Source organism: Platalea leucorodia (genome assembly GCF_965183815.1).
Source record: "Platalea leucorodia genome assembly, chromosome: Z".
Taxonomy (NCBI): domain Eukaryota; kingdom Metazoa; phylum Chordata; class Aves; order Pelecaniformes; family Threskiornithidae; genus Platalea; species Platalea leucorodia.
In genome coordinates, this window is record NC_138858.1 from 12,340,397 (window position 1) to 12,355,486 (window position 15,090).

A 15,090-nucleotide genomic window follows, 5' to 3' on the forward strand; every position below is an offset into this window, starting at 1 on the left:
GTAGCGTGGTCCTGTATGTTGCAAGGCCTCTACCCTCAGTGTAGATAGGATGTGGTAGGATGTTGTCCAGCCTGGACTCGCAGTGATTCCAACCAGGATGAACAAGAGGGTTTCATCAGCGACTCCCTGACTTGAGCTCTGGCTAAGGACTAGGAGCAGCGTGCCAGCACACTGATGCATGGGCAGGAAAATTCCCTCTGCAGAAAGATCTTCTTGCCCCTTGTTTCAGCTCCTGTTCAAGTGCTCCTGCGCTCAGCAAAAAGGACACACCAGTCTCATTCCTTACTTCCCAAGCCCAAGCCCAGCTTCCCTGGGCACCCAGAGCAGCAGATACACAGGACCAAAACAGAGGATTTGAAAAGAAACAGGTAGGAAATCAGTACAGGTATCTGTGAGAGAACACGTTGTTGGGAGATACCCAGTTTGTGACTATTAACGGTGCGCGGCGAGGGGTCTCCACGCACGCTGAAGTATCGACACGCAGACTGTCAGGCACTGTGGATCTGTGCAGTCTGTGACTGCTCCCATCCTCTCCCCTCTGCCAGGATGAGACTGGTCCAGATACTGCAGTCTCAGCCACCGAGACCGGCTGAGTGCAGATGAAAGTTCATTTCTGCAGCAGCCCTGTCTAAAGGCACAGGGCCAGCTGGGTGCAGCAAAAAGAAAAAAAAAAGGAGAAAAAAGGCTGCTGTATGTCTGGATATGTTCACCCAGTTAGGCAGCACTGGAAGAGGATAGGGCTGAGCCACTTTGACCTGCAAGAAAGTCAAGACACACAACTCAGTGGAAGACATAAAAAGAGGGCTCCACTCAGCAATCCCAGTACGACACACTTGCAGTCATCTATGCAGATCCCACACGTTTTGTCCTTCTTCTGCCTAACCTCAGACACAAGGAGCATCCCCTGGGTATATGAAGACCCACGTACAGGAATGAAGCAGTTGAGTCAAACGCTTCAGGGAGAGTATTTTCTCACCCATCAAGAGGAAGACAAGACAGGCCCCAGCTAAACAGCTTTGCTCCAACACAAATTCCTGGGAGGAGAACCATGCAGGGAACTCGGCAATCCTGGCACAAGGCTGCAAGCCCCACAGTGGGTCTGCAGCCAACAGCATGGTCTTCTGATCCCTCTCCACTCCTAGCTGACACAAATCCAGATTTTTCCAGAGGTGTACAACAGCACTACTGCTTCCTTCTGCCTTCAGCAACTGAATAGGACAGGGATTTACCCACTCTCTGCACGGGGGAGCTGCTCATCCACCAGATGCTTCAGACAATTAATGCACTGGGCAGAGCCAGCTGTGTCAGATGGCCCTTCCTGGCCCACTCCATATACTCCTGTAACCCACCCAGTATATTACAGCCTCAGTAACCAGCTGTTTCCAGCTGCTGAGACCTTGTTTAAAGTCCTCACAGACTGTTCTTATGTTCTCAGCCTTGCCTTTGGCTCATTGCCTCTGCTACCCCCCAGGGTTCTCTGCCCAGCACCCACTTCTGATACGTGCCTCTCTCCACAACATTAAGCCACTGCAGCTGACTACTGTAGTGTGCAGATACGCTTTCCGATAGCACTCGTCCTTCCAGCCCCAGGCCTCTAACAAACTGTGAGCTCCCTCCAGCAGCCTTGTTATTGTACTGCAAGCAGACTGTGCACCACGGGTGCTGGGAACCCAACTTTATACCGATTTTTCCCATTTTTCCTGGTCTCTTTGCAGTCCCGGAATGGAAGCTGGTCACTGCCCCATTTTTCCTGCTCTGTTTCTAGGTAGTTGGTGGCCAAGAGATGTGCCAGGTGGAGCAGGAAGGGAAAAGCCCCGTTGCTCCTCCATTTCCCGGGGAAGCTGCAATTGCTGTCTGCCCTCCTGTGTGCTGTCTCCTCTTACCGTGTCACTTGGGCTTTACATCCTTAATGCTGAGAGCTTGATGGCAGCTCCGTTCAGAGGTGCTCAAGGGAGTGGAAGAGAACTGCAGTGAGAAGCAGAGAGACAGCATTAGGGGAGCAGCGACTGGGATGCTGGCCACATCACAGCTCCTTCTGTTGTGGACTTTTCTTTGGGCATCTCAGCGAGCCTCTCCCAGGGCCTCCCCTAGCCCAGCACTTCCAAGGAACACAGTCTTGACCCAAGACCACCAAATAAAACCTGTGACCCAGGAGCTAGGAAACCGAGTGCTGTTTGTGGAAGCCTCCCCTCTCCTGCCCCTGGGTAGGGCAGCTCCATGTCTCCCAGAGTGGCTGTGGTGGCAAGGTTTGGCAGAGGATATGCCCCAGCTCACCTGCTGGATTTCCTGCATTGCCAGGCGTATGGAAGAGTGGAGGCGAGGGAAGGCTCGTTGGCTGCCTCTCTCCTTGCCTGAGCTTGGCTTTGTCCTACTCTTGTCCAGGCTCTGTTCGTTTTGGCAGTTCTCGGTCCTCCTGAACCACACGTGTCTGAGAACCGCGGCTGCTCCTGAGCGCAGAGCAGGTCTGCTGATGGAAGACGTGGAGGGGCAGGGCTGCTGCTCTGGAGGGGTCTCCCCCTCGGCTGCTGGTGCACCCAGCCTGAGGCACTCCAGATCTTCATAATCCAAACTCTCACTACTTTTCTGAGGGAGGGAGGAGTGGATTCAGCAGTGGCTTGCAGACCCTCCACACACCCCAAACAGCACAACAAAGAGGAATACCCAGCTGTGACCACTGCTGACATTCAGGGAGCAGGGGCATGTCATTCACCTGCCAGGGCTTCTCCCCCACCCCAGGACTCCCCAGTGCCCAGCTAGTGGCATTTCCCGGTGCATGCAGAAGAGGCCAAGCTGCTTGGCCAGAAGGGGATACCCACAACAGGAACACAAAAGAGAGATGCTGCCGCAGTGGCTCTGTCTGCTCAGGGCACAGCCCATGCCCCATCACCTTTTCTGGCCGCAGACCCTTGACATTCACCTGCCCACAGGGAACAGTCAGTATCTCCATGAAGGGCTGGATGCCCACAGTCTGGTGATACCGAACCAGTTCGGTGAGCGAGGCGTGAGCCCGGTCTTCCCCGAGGATGACATAGCGTGCATTGGGCTGCATCTCAATCATATAGTGTCTGCAGCGGCCTTCACCCCTGGGGAGATGGACAGACAGAAATAGTCATGGCACGGGGCCGCAACGTCTCTCCAGGACCCAGTCATTGCTTTCTGCACTTGTTGTCTTAAGAGGCCAGATGTGATCAGGAGCCACAGTAACAAATATCACAAAAATGCAGGAGATGCTCCATGCTGGAGTGTCACACACTGTGCTAGTAGGTGCTGGAGGAGCAGGAATTTCCACAATGTCAGTGACAGGAGAACCCCAGCAGCCAGATCCAAACCCCAGCAGACTGTACCACCTCCCATGCTTGTTGTCCACATTACAACTCTGCCCTACCCTTTGCCTCAGGCTGTACAAAGACCATGCCCTTGCAGCACTCTGATTGCCTCTCCTCAGACCCTCCTCTGCACTCATCTCCTCTAGACTCCAGTCAGTGTTCTTCCAACCTGGTTTGCCCACTCAGCCATATAGCACAGCCCAAGCAGGACCTGCACTCTTGGAGGCGCAGCACCCCACCCACAAGTAGATCTATTTTTTGGCAAGAGACAGACTCCGCAGTGTCCTGTCTGCTACTCCAAACTGTCTGAGGGACCCGCGACAGGAGAGGCTGAGCATCATCCTCACTGGACTCCTCTGTGGAGGAGGTTAACTCCTCCAGCCATGCATTGCTCAGTTTAGGACCTTCTTTTTCCTTCTCTGCAAGGGTTATTACCTACCTGTATGTCAAGGTGTAGCCTGGTCGGCTCTGGCTGATCCGAATGAGGAAGCAACCCAAAGGCTTGTCAATCAGCAAGTTTTCAGCTTCCCTGGAAGCAGGAAAGAGTTTTTCAGTGGACAGTGAGCAGCTGCCTCTGTGCAGGAATTCCCATCCTATCTCACGTGCTGCCATGGCAGTACTCCCAGTCCACAGGGAGGCCGGCATCTGCCCCATGTGTTCCTAGACAGAGGTTTCCAGACTCAAGCTTGCTCGTGCAAGGAGGCGTTAGCAGGCTGAGGAAGCATAATGCTCTCAGCCAAAGCCTCTCCAAGCAGGGCTGCTCCAAACCTGCTCCAGCAGTCTGACTAGTGCAACAGCAACAGCTGCCTTCCAGCACAGAGCACATTACAAAGCATTGCTGAGATGAGGAGGCTGTGCACATATGCATTTCCTACGCTCCAGGGCTGACAGAAGAAGCGACGATGCTGTGGGGTAGTGGTGCTCAGCACAAGGTAAGCCCAGTGCCTTGGAAAAACACCAACTTGGATTATACCAGTCTGGTTCTCTAAACTTCCTACTGGAAGGAGGTTTTCCCCCTCTCTGCCCAATAGACAAAGCACCGCTTTGTGCTTGTCACGTGCCCTGCTCCAGGCTAAAGCTGACTGCAGATCACCAGTGCAGTCTGGGATTGCTCTGTCTGCTCTCTTACATGAGGCTGAGCTTACACTGCTGTATGGAGACTTAAATCCAGCAACAGGAAGCACCACTTCAAAAGTATCTAATCTTCAGTGTCTTTGGGAAGGATCTGCTATGTCCTTCATTGTGAAGTGCTGATGGATAGCCTATATTCGAATTCAGACAGTTTTGTCTTCCAGGTGTTAGTTCCTCTCCTGCATTCTTGGATCTGTGGACAAAAGCATTAATGCAGGTGGGGCCTTTGTTAATTACCTTAAAAAAGAAAAAAAATGCAGCTACCAGGGAGTTGTCAGCTACTGTAGTGTTCTTTACTAAGCTAACATGCTGTATCATGTCTCTGAGTAATGTTCACACTGATAAGAGATCTAGTAAGACTGAAGGAGACTTGCAGCTTTAATAGAAAAAAAGTTGCAAACTGGAACAAGATGATAAGGGTGTTCGAGTGACAGGCGCGCTTGGCAGCAATGCCCACACACAAGTCCCACCAAATAAGGGACACTGGCAGTTAGCAAGCATGCGGCACCATAGATTAATTTGCACACAGGGGAGACTATAGCCAGAAATTCTGATGTCTACCTGCTAACCCCACTGTCTTGCTCCTATCTGATCACTGGCATAATCAGCATTTCTCTGATTATCACACTGCTTGGAAAGTAATGCTTGGCTCAGCCAAGACAGTGAAGTGCGAGGCATACCCAGTAGCAAAATTTCAAGCATTTAAATAAAGGTTTTCCGAAAAAAGCTTGAGAGTTCAGCGTCTCATAAACAACTCCATAAGAAGGCAGGGCTTTGTGGATGTCTCTCCCAGCCTAAAGGGATGCAAATTCCACCTATGCTGCACTCTCCTTAGATGGGCAGAGGTATCAACAAAAAGCCTTCCTTTTCCTGTCTCTGGGGGCTTTGGGGGAATCTTGCTATTGGGTACTCACTAAAGCTCCTCTTAATACTTTTTTAAAATAAATGTACACTTTATTCTGTGTTCTCTTGCTGTAAAGTGGTATTTCCTCCTGACCTAAACTGAGAGATATGAGAACAGTCATAATGAGTCAGACCAAAAGTCCATCTTCATTCCATATCACGTCTCTGCAAACGGTCCACAACAGGGTAAACGCATGCATATATTTCCTCTCCAAGTACTTTCCAAGTCTCCCTTCCCTGCACAGGACCTATATTTAGGAACCCACAGTGGACTTGTTTCCTATGAGTTTCCACAGTCTTTCCCTGGACCCATGTAAAGTTTCAGCATTTGCATCCTGTGACGGGGAGCTCCAAGCTTCCCCTGAAGGGTTTGAAGCTCACAGCCTAAAAGTGAAAGGTTATGCAGGTCACTCCCATTCCTTAAGGAGGCAAATCCTGGCAAATCCAACCTCTGCAGTCCTCCTAAGGACACAGCAGCTTCTGCCTGCCTGCCTGCCACAGCCCAAGCTGCGGCCACTGTCCAGCATACCCACCTCCGGCTGATCATCCCATGCAGCCAGCTTGGAAAGGCCCCATCATCCTGCATGACCTTCTGGGCTTGCGTCTCTTTGAACCAGCGGAGAGTTGCTCCTCTCTTGAGTTTCCTCATTTCTGCCTCTTCTCCAGTCTGTTCCTCTGTCCTCAGAACAGGGCGAGGCGCAGAAGGGTCCAAGAAGTTATCAAAAGGAGTGGACTGAAAGTGGAGAGAGGGGGAAAGCAGGCGTGAAAGCAAGGTCAATGGCAGGGGACCTTTGAAGGGATCACTTTGGTAGTGATCCCATTCCTGAGTCCCTTAAGACAAGACCAGTTGCAAACTATCAAACGCTGCTTTCAGTTCCTCAAAGGTCCTGACCACGCTTTTTAACTAACCGCAGTAGGAAAGGACTGTCTCACTTGTCATAACAAGAATGACAATGTTCTCCTGGGACCACATGCATGCGGAAGATGAAGGGAGCAGGGAACCAGCACACCCAGCTAAGGAGCCCCACGCAGAGCCAATATCGCTACCTCTGTTAGTTTGCTGCGTGGCCGTGGAACTGGTGGCTGCGGTGGCTTAACAGGATGGGGACAAGGCTGAGGGTGCCTCCTTCGTGGCATGGGGACCGGAAGGGAGATTCTTTCTGCAACAGGAGGAAAGAAGTAGATGAAATCTAGCATCCAAAAATCCATGAGATCCATCCTCCATGTGCCCAGGAGAGGGACAGGCTCTGCTGCATGGAGTGTGTGGGAAAGACACAGCTTGGCACTCCTCCCAACACAGCCAGGCAAACGACCTTCACCACGCTGCTCCCCATGGAGAAAGCCGCGCTCTCAAATGGCAGAAATGTCGGTACCTCCCTGCCCACCGCATCGGTGGAGCCCCCAGCCCCAGGAGAGATGAGGACAGGCCATCGTCACCTGGAGCTTACAGCACTTCAAGGTGATCATGGCACGAGTGGCCACGCACAGGGGCAGTGGGAGTGGGAGAACTCACTCTGGGCCTCTGCTTCTGCTGCCAGCTGCCGGCTTCTTTCTCTCTCTGCCTCCTCCTGTAGCCGCTGCGCTTGAGCTCTCAGCTCAGCCACAAGTTTTAGGTAACTCTTCCTGTATCTGAATCCCCTGAAAACTGTTCAGATAAAAGCTGTGGTTAGACAAAAAAATGCTCATCATGTCTTTGTCACTGCCCGGGGGAAGGGTATTCGGTGATATTCCTTCACCAAGTGCAAAGCCCTCAACACTCCAATGACATTAATAAAAAGCAATGCAGACTCAACTTGAGCAGGCAGTCAAAACTACATGAGAACTGTCTTCTACTCTCTAAGCTGCCAGATCATGGACTTAAAAAAAATCAAATTACAGATCTAAGCTCTCATCTCTAATGCCAAGGCACAGGATACCTAAAAAACAAAAAGTCTCACAGAAGGGCCTCTGTTAACCATCTATCTTCCCAGTACCCTTCAGACACTACTTAGTAAGAGCAAAGCTGTTCTGTGCAGGACACAGGATTTCCTTGGTGGCCCACAGGACAACCTTTCCCACAAGCAGCCATCACAGGGTTCATCAGGAGCTTTAGAGACATTGCATTATCCCACCTACTCTACCAGGTACTAAAGCACATGAACTGAAAGCCACACTCTCTCATTTCCCACTACCCACACATCTTCCCCGTGGATGAGGACAAGGCACAGCATGTGACAGTCTGATGTTTGTCATACTGTACAGTGCATAGATGGAAGTTGCTCAGACGCTTCAGCAGTGCAACAACCCATACAGAAGAGAAGTACAACAGAGAGGGACCAGGCAGGGTGACAGCCTCCTCCTCCTGGCTGCACAGTCCTCATGGAGCCTGTGCAGAGGGAAGTACCAAACTGCCCACAGTGCCTACTCTGGAGAAACAGGCTGCCAGAGCAGACGCTACCTGGAAAGGAAAGAAAAAAACCACACCAAAACTAAACTTCATCCCCTTCTGCCTGTCTCTGAAAGCAGGAATGAGATCTGCTTCACTCCTCTCCCTCTCCTCAGTTCAACACCACTCACAAACAAGCCCTCACTCCAGAGGACAGTTACCCAGATCTCGGGACGCAGCCAAATCATATGCTCTCCTGCTCAGCTCAGTTGTCCTGCACACGTGCTTTCCCTGATTGAGGATGAGCACTGAGGAGGTGGGCACCTGCAACAAGCACTCTGACTGCACAGGGCCTTGACATGGAGATGGCGCCTGGCCTGCCTTTCTGTCATCTGCAAAGGTGCAATGGTGGAGCAGGGACTGGAGAAAAGTTTTTCCTTGCCCTGGTCTGAGATAAGTCGAGGGACTCTGCTGCCCCAGTGCTCACCTTTCTGTATGACAACTGCTGCTCTTTCCAGTCGCTCCACATACTTTGCCAGCTGTTCCTGGTGCCAATATTTAAAGAAAAGTCGTGTCTTCCTGTGAAGTTGGGGAGAGAAAGAAGCAGTGAGAAACAGTTTGTCTAAACTTGCATCCCACCATCCTTTGGACAGACCCTTCCTACAGCCACAAAGTTCTCCCTGAAGAGAACCAGACAACAGTCTACATGTATAAAGTCTCTGCAGTTCAGGCCCCTCATTCCCAGCAACAGTGATCCACACCTACCCACACAGCCAGCCTGTCAGCTCTGTACTTTGCAGTATCTCCAAGCAGCTGAAAGAGAGGAAAAAAGTGAAATAAATCATTTTCCACCCAAAGTGAGCACCACGCAGCCAGTGGTTTTAGGTGCATAAAGAGGAAGAAAATGCCTCAATGATTCTGCATTACATTCTCTGTTCCCTGTCACCCAATCACATTCAGTAACTGGCTGTCAATCTGTAGTGCTCCTTGAGGTACAGCTAGGATCACATTCAGGAACATCAGCAATGGGTTTCCTAGAGGCAGATTTCCTTCAGCTCCCTGGGAGGCAATTCTGCAGAGCCTATTTTCTTCTCAGAACTGTCTTCCCTCATTTCATTTCTAAGCTCTTTGGAGCACACAAGTTGCAAGGTTGGCAAAGCAAGACTTCCAGAAGAAAGTCTGTTTTCCAATTCCAGTTTCATTTTGCAGACTCTAGTGATAAAATCTGGGTCACTCAGAAAGATTCAGCAACACTTGGAATTGAAAGCAATACTCCAGCTGCACCACACAGACAGCTTCCTCCCTCTGCTTGCAAATCCAGGCTGTGAAACCATAGTGGCACTTTTTGCTAGTATCTCATATAGCAAAGCAGAAGTGGTTTTCCTTCTATCTCAGCCAACTTCTGCTGTGCCAGAATCCATATCCAATGTAATTCTTTTCTCAAAAGCATCCTACGATTTTTCTGTCTGAAAACGCACTGTGCTGCCTGTCTGCCATCATCTTTCTCTCATCCATGAAATTCTCTCTTGACTTGGGTCTCAATTGGGTTTGCAATTCTTATTAATTCAGTGTCATCAGTAACTTCAAGGAAGCTCTGCGAAGGCTGGAGAAGCTACTGCCAGGAGAGAACTTTTCCAGGAGAGCATTCATATCCTTTTCTTAATTAAAAAAAAAAAAAATCATCTGGCTGCCCTACATACTTCATTTTCACTACCAGTCACAATTGACCACGGCAGGAAGGAGGGATAGGGAAAGTGGAAAAGAAGAGGTGGGGAGCTGCTGCCCTAGATGTAGGAAGTAAAAAGCTGACAGGGTAAGACTGAAGAGCTGGAGGGACATTTATGTGTGTAAGGAACAGTCAGGTTCTGAAAGTGCTGGGGGTATATTATGCCTGTACACATAAAAAATTCTTGGACCACAAAAATCCTCTCTAGCCTGGGAGACATTCAGTGCTGGCTGCTCGCTCAGCATTGTCTTTATCTTCTTCTTCTCCCATGAGGCCATCAGCAAAAAGCCTGAGTCCCTGCCATACGGAGTTCAGTGGATACCCTTGACCATTACTGTGACTCCCTAAATTGAGTACATTAGCCAGTTCTCATTCCACAGGATAGCAAGGTTTTCCAGTAATTGAATTGAATTGCTACATAGCAATTCAAGAAAGATTTCATTCATCATTGTACCAAATGCTTTTTAAACAGTAACTGTCCTTGCCTAGGGATTTGTGTGCCCCATCACCACAAAATTCCTCCTCACTTTGTTCCTTTTACTCAGTTTGCTATGCTACTCTGAGAGCAAAAGTCTCTGAAGAACAAACTGGATTGCACGTAACAAAGTAAGAGTTCCTACCTTTCTTTAGTGAGGGAAACATCTGGTTTAACTAGAAGAATTCCATATCTGTGAAAAACAAACCAATATAACAAGGTAAGAGCCACATCCTTGATGTGCTGAGCTGATCCATATCACCCTCATAGCAAACAACAATAACTCGCTGTCTTTCCCACTCAGCCTCCCACAGCAAACAACCCCATGATCTTAGGCACATAAACTTTGAAAAGGCTGTTTCACTCCTTGCCCATATCTGGTTACCAGGGTTGTTTCCCTAACAATATCTAACAAGGAACATTCAGAGGTTTTAACAAACCTTTCAGCAAATTCCTCAAACGAGGGTCTCCAGGAGAAACCATGTCTTCGGATACGGATTGTCTCCAGCAGTCCGTTGTACCGGAGCTGAAGCAGCACCACAAAGAGGATCAGAGAAACAAACAGAAACAGGTCATCTGTTTTTGCCTCTGCAGCCAGAAATGCCTTCGCTCAGCCCTAAAATTCTCTAGTTCAAAACGAAAAAGTTTACTTCTGAAAATGTTTCCTTGGTTAAAGACCGAATTTACCACATCCTGTAACTGTGATGATTAACCACTCTCAGTTAAAAGTTGGAAACCATAAAAACCAATGACTGAAAGAACTTCACCTTCTAGCCATGCATACTGCTTTGCCTCTGTCTCTTGGAGGATAGCCGTTTACTTCCTAATCTGGACAAAGAAGTACTCTGAGGCACGGATGAACTTCCCTCTTAATCCTATTCACTCTTATATATATATTAAACAGGCCACAGAGATTTCTGAATTCTTCTGATCATTTTCAGTATTCTTTAAAGCATCTGGATCTCAGACCTGACACAATATCCAAAGACAGTCATATCAGCACATGTCAGCTCCTATCAAAGTGATCCCGTCTTGGCTCCTATTCAGAGTTGCCTTGGCTGACGGGTGAGAACAGTTTCCTCTGGGAAGCATCATTTTTTCTGGAGTACTGTCAGTACCAGTCCCCATCCAGGCCTGACAAGCAGATCTCATTGCATTCATGAAAAAGAAATGGGAGAGAACTAAGACTGCAAAACCTGGACCTAGCAGTCTGTGTCACAAAAACAAGCAATTACCCAGAACCTTTACATGCATAAAAAGTGTGCCTACTCTTTCTCTTGCAAGGGGAGACTCAGACCAGTCAGCTTCCGGCTATCTCCACGGCCTTTTGGTGGGGTCTGCCCTCTGCAGTGAGACGTGGCAGAAGCACCTGTAAAGGACACTGCTTTTCCTCACCTGCAGCAGCACCACCTGGCTGTCCACCACACCTGGCTCCTTCTGGCTGTTGGGCTTTATACAGCGCACAAAGTGCGGGTTGGCAGAATACATCCTCTCCATGAGCACCATCAGGGAATGCTGGTGAGAACAGAGAAAGAAAGATCAACAGTCCAGCAAGCCAAAGCACTGCTGGAGCCCGGTGTGCAATATCCTGCAGCAAGAACCATTTTCTCACCCTACAGCAACTTCCGAGGCTCTGATAACAACCGGGTCACTCTCACCACGATCAGCTGTGCTTGGCACCCAGAAAAACCCCCGTCTACGTGCTGGGTGCTTTAACTACACTTAGCAGCCTGGAAGCTCTCACTAAAATATCACTGCACTCATCCCAAGGGGCAGTGCGGGGCAGCAATACTTTACCCGGAACTGAGCTCCGGCAGACTGTTTTCGTGTGCTGTTGAACTTGTTGTCTGCTCCTGGCACGACCTGAAAACAGACCCAAACAAAAGATCACCCCTGGAAGAAGTGCTTGATTGCCATCCAAAGAGCTCCGCTGGGCAGATGGCAAAACGGAGAGAGAATGGATTTCAGGGGAGGGAAGACAAGTTAAACATATCAGCAGAAGCAAGCAGAAAACCCGGTAAAAAACAAAGGAGAAATTGTTGCAAGCAGATTGCTGTCTGCTCTTATTTTCAACCAATTTCTGTCTGCTCTCATTTTCAGCCAGTTTCTCAAATAATAAATATCAGGTAACTGTGCCACCATTTATCAATTGCCATGTGGACCTGAAGTGCAATACCTTGGCTTTCACGTGAGGCATCAGCGTCCCCGTCCTGGAGATAGTGGCTGGAAGAACAGGGACAATGGTTAATTTTGTACCTTTGCTCACAATCAACCATGACTCTAAACATTCAAACATCGCTTCACACACAAGTCGCCCTACAAATACTGAATCACAGACAGGACGTTATGTTTCACCATGTGGAAATACAAGGAAAGAGCTAAAGAAAGGGAGAAGAAAATGCAAATATATGAAGCATACAATGCAGGCAATATTATTCTCTGCCACTGAGAAGACAAGGCAATCAGGTTATTGAACAATGCTATATGACCTTCAAAAGAAATATCATCAATGGGCATGTAACGATGCAGAAGTAAAGCACGGACAGCAAATAGGAAGCTCACCTACAGCAGTCAAGACAGGAGGTTATACAAAGTCAGATAGCTTAAAACTAATTCAGTGACAAGATGAAAAATTCAGGGAAGTTGAATTTACTGAAGGATCTAATGACAGCCTTGCACGCTGTTGATGCAGTGGTCTCATGTGGATCACAGAATCACAGAATGGGTGAGGTTGGAAAGGACCTCTGGAGGTCATCTGGGCCAACCCCTTTGCTGAGCAGGGCCACCTAGAGATGGCTGCCCAGGACTGGAGAACCAATCTGAGGATAGGTTATCTCTGCTCTTCGTGAACTTTCAAAGAGTTGGGACTAGACTAAGTATCTTCAGTAACAGTGTGGAAGTGGTAATGAAGAAAGATACTCCTGAGCAGAAGAGCTGAAAAACACAGTGGAGAATAGAAATGAAATTCATCAGTTACTTGTAAATCCCAGAAAGTGGCATGGACTGAACAGGACAAAAAAAAAAATTCTCCACCAGAAGCACTCTGTTCAGCCAGACAAATTCCAAGGAAGCATCCACCTGACTTTTCTTTAAATGTTTACTTTCACAGAAGCCTTGGAGACTCTGAGAGCTTGTTAATAACTGGAAAAAGGGAGTGTAGTGGTGGGAGAAAAATAATGCACGACCACAGAGTTTTTTTAACAAGTTCTACCTGAAAAACAAAATGTGTTTGAAAAGCATTATTTCTACTCATTGCTTGTGGCTTTACAGCACTCTATTTTCAGTGTGAAAAGCTAGAAGCTATGACCTTGTCCAACTTCATTTCTAGACAAGAACAGAGCACATGGAAAGGGCCAGTGGAGACAGTCCTGCACTAGCCCTGGAGAAGGCGGGCTATCTGATCTGAGGGAAGACATCTGAGCAGTGGCTAATTCTCTGGACGAGGATACAACCTGCCTTGCTTTCCAGAGGGGAACAAACAGCTGCAACAGCTCGGTATATACCAGCAGCCCCACACCAGGCTGCAGCCTTCCCAGAGCCTCCCTGCGGCTGCCAGCTGTGAAACACATTCTTAGCACACGAGCCTCATCCCCACACTTAACTCTTGCCAAGGTGGGCCTTGATTCATGTGGGATGCCCTTTCATAGCAGAGGGACTTGCCTGTGAACAGCACGCTGAGCAAGGGGGTGATGCTGTTGATGAAGAGCCCACGGACGTTGGCTGGCAAGGTGTCTCTGTTCTTCTCTAGAAAGCCCTCAGCAGTATATTGCACCTAGGGGAAAGGGCAGCAAGTCACTAAGGCCAGCAGTGCTCACGGGCTTGCTGTGAAAGCCACCTCCACAGCTTGCCAGGAGCAACTGTTAAACTGAATGTACACTGGCTTGCATGTGAATTCTGTACACTGGCTCGCACATGAATTTTGTAAATGCATATGCACTCCATTCGTATGCAAATCCTGAGGAACAAAACCCTGCGGATGGCACTGAGGCATTAGAACCACAGGAGTGGAGCATAACACTCCACCTTTTCTTGTTCTCCTTTCCTTGATTATGAAGTTTCATTTACTTTTGGTTTATGCTTCACTCTTTTCCTTGCTCTCCCCCTATTCCCTTTGAATAGGCTTCCATCTTGTTGTCGTACATCCCCTTGTTTCTCTTGCTCCCTTCCTTTCTCATCTGCAGCCTGGCACTCTCCTTTCTATGTTAGGTGTTAATTGCAGTAATGAAGAATGTCACTTAGTCAACAATGGTGAGATTAGATTACGAAATTGCATATTACAATCTGAATTGTCATGTCTGCTCCTGCTCCAAAAATTATCTCCAATCAATTCAACATATTTGGGCCAACACTTTCAAAACTAGTGGCAGTAAGGTTACATGCATAGTCCTAAACCCCAAGCTGCTTAGATACCATTGAATGTGTAAATAATTGCCTCCACTTTCAAAACACCTGGCTGCTCTCACTGTGTTCCTCAGTGCTTGCAATAAAATAGTGACTGCTATGCTCTGGAACCCAACAGGTAAAGGTGAAGCCATCAGACTCTCCTTGGGTGCTGCACAGTGGATGCAGGGCTTTTATTTTATAACCGACTATTCTAAGACTAGAGCTCCCAACTCCCTGGGAACGCATCGCTTCTGTTATATCATTGTTGGACCATACACTCCTTAATATCAAAGCCATACACTCCTTAATATCAAAGCCTTATTTGTCAAGCAACACATTTCCCCCTCCCACATACATTATAACAGCATTCTTCCTGCAAACAGTACGTACTTTCCCAGCATAGTGAATGATGCTGAAGCCCAAAACACGGCCTCGGCCTGGCTGATAGTGTAAATTCCCCTTGAAGCTGCTGTTTAGTTTATCCACAAATGTCTTATCAGTTGCCTGCAAGAAAGTAGATTTCATAATCAAACAATAAGGATGCAACAGAGACCTGATCAGGGCACATGGAAGCAAACAAAAGTGTTGAAAGTGGCCTTGGCTGTGCAACAGTTTCATACTGTACTCTCTCTCTGGCTCTCCACAGGGATGCCAATACTGTTCGACTGTCCCTGATCTGGCTGTCCTGTCTCATCAGTCACCTATGGAAACACTTCGCCTCATCCTGCTCTTTAAAGTCATGCTCCAACATAAGAGTTCTCTCTTGCAGCCCAGGTATTTA

The 15,090-nt window shown here is 48.5% G+C and overlaps 1 protein-coding gene across 2 annotated transcripts; it reads right to left on the reverse strand.

Annotated features, from left to right (window-relative positions):
* Nucleotides 1–12,146, reverse strand: LOC309602212 (uncharacterized protein). Of its 2 annotated transcripts, XM_082335602.1 has the most exons (15): nt 12,103–12,146; nt 11,724–11,789; nt 11,322–11,441; nt 10,367–10,452; nt 10,072–10,119; nt 8,491–8,538; nt 8,213–8,304; nt 6,874–7,005; nt 6,408–6,520; nt 5,894–6,093; nt 3,766–3,855; nt 2,918–3,083; nt 2,275–2,583; nt 1,884–1,965; nt 1–755 (listed from the first exon to the last, which is right to left on the reverse strand). In XM_082335602.1, the coding sequence occupies exons 1-14, from the start codon at nt 12,121–12,123 to the stop codon at nt 1,888–1,890; spliced, it is 1,569 nt and encodes a 522-aa protein (XP_082191728.1). In that variant the 5' UTR covers nt 12,124–12,146; the 3' UTR covers nt 1–755; nt 1,884–1,887. The 2 variants fall into 2 exon arrangements, with proteins under 2 accessions (XP_082191728.1, XP_082191727.1); XM_082335601.1 differs by lacking the exons at nt 1–755; nt 1,884–1,965 and having other exon boundaries at nt 2,045–2,583.
* Nucleotides 12,147–15,090: the final 2,944 nt, after the last annotated feature.

Excerpts from the sequence above, each read along its gene's own strand:
- LOC309602212 (XM_082335601.1), bottom strand. The coding sequence starts at position 12,123 with ATGCCTCACGTGAAAGCCAAG. Across the intron at positions 11,790-12,102 it reads TGCCTCACGTGAAAGCCAAG|GTCGTGCCAGGAGCAGACAA; the intron begins GTATTGCACTTC and ends GTCTGTTTTCAG. Across the intron at positions 8,305-8,490 it reads CTGACAGGCTGGCTGTGTGG|GAAGACACGACTTTTCTTTA; the intron begins GTAGGTGTGGAT and ends CCAACTTCACAG.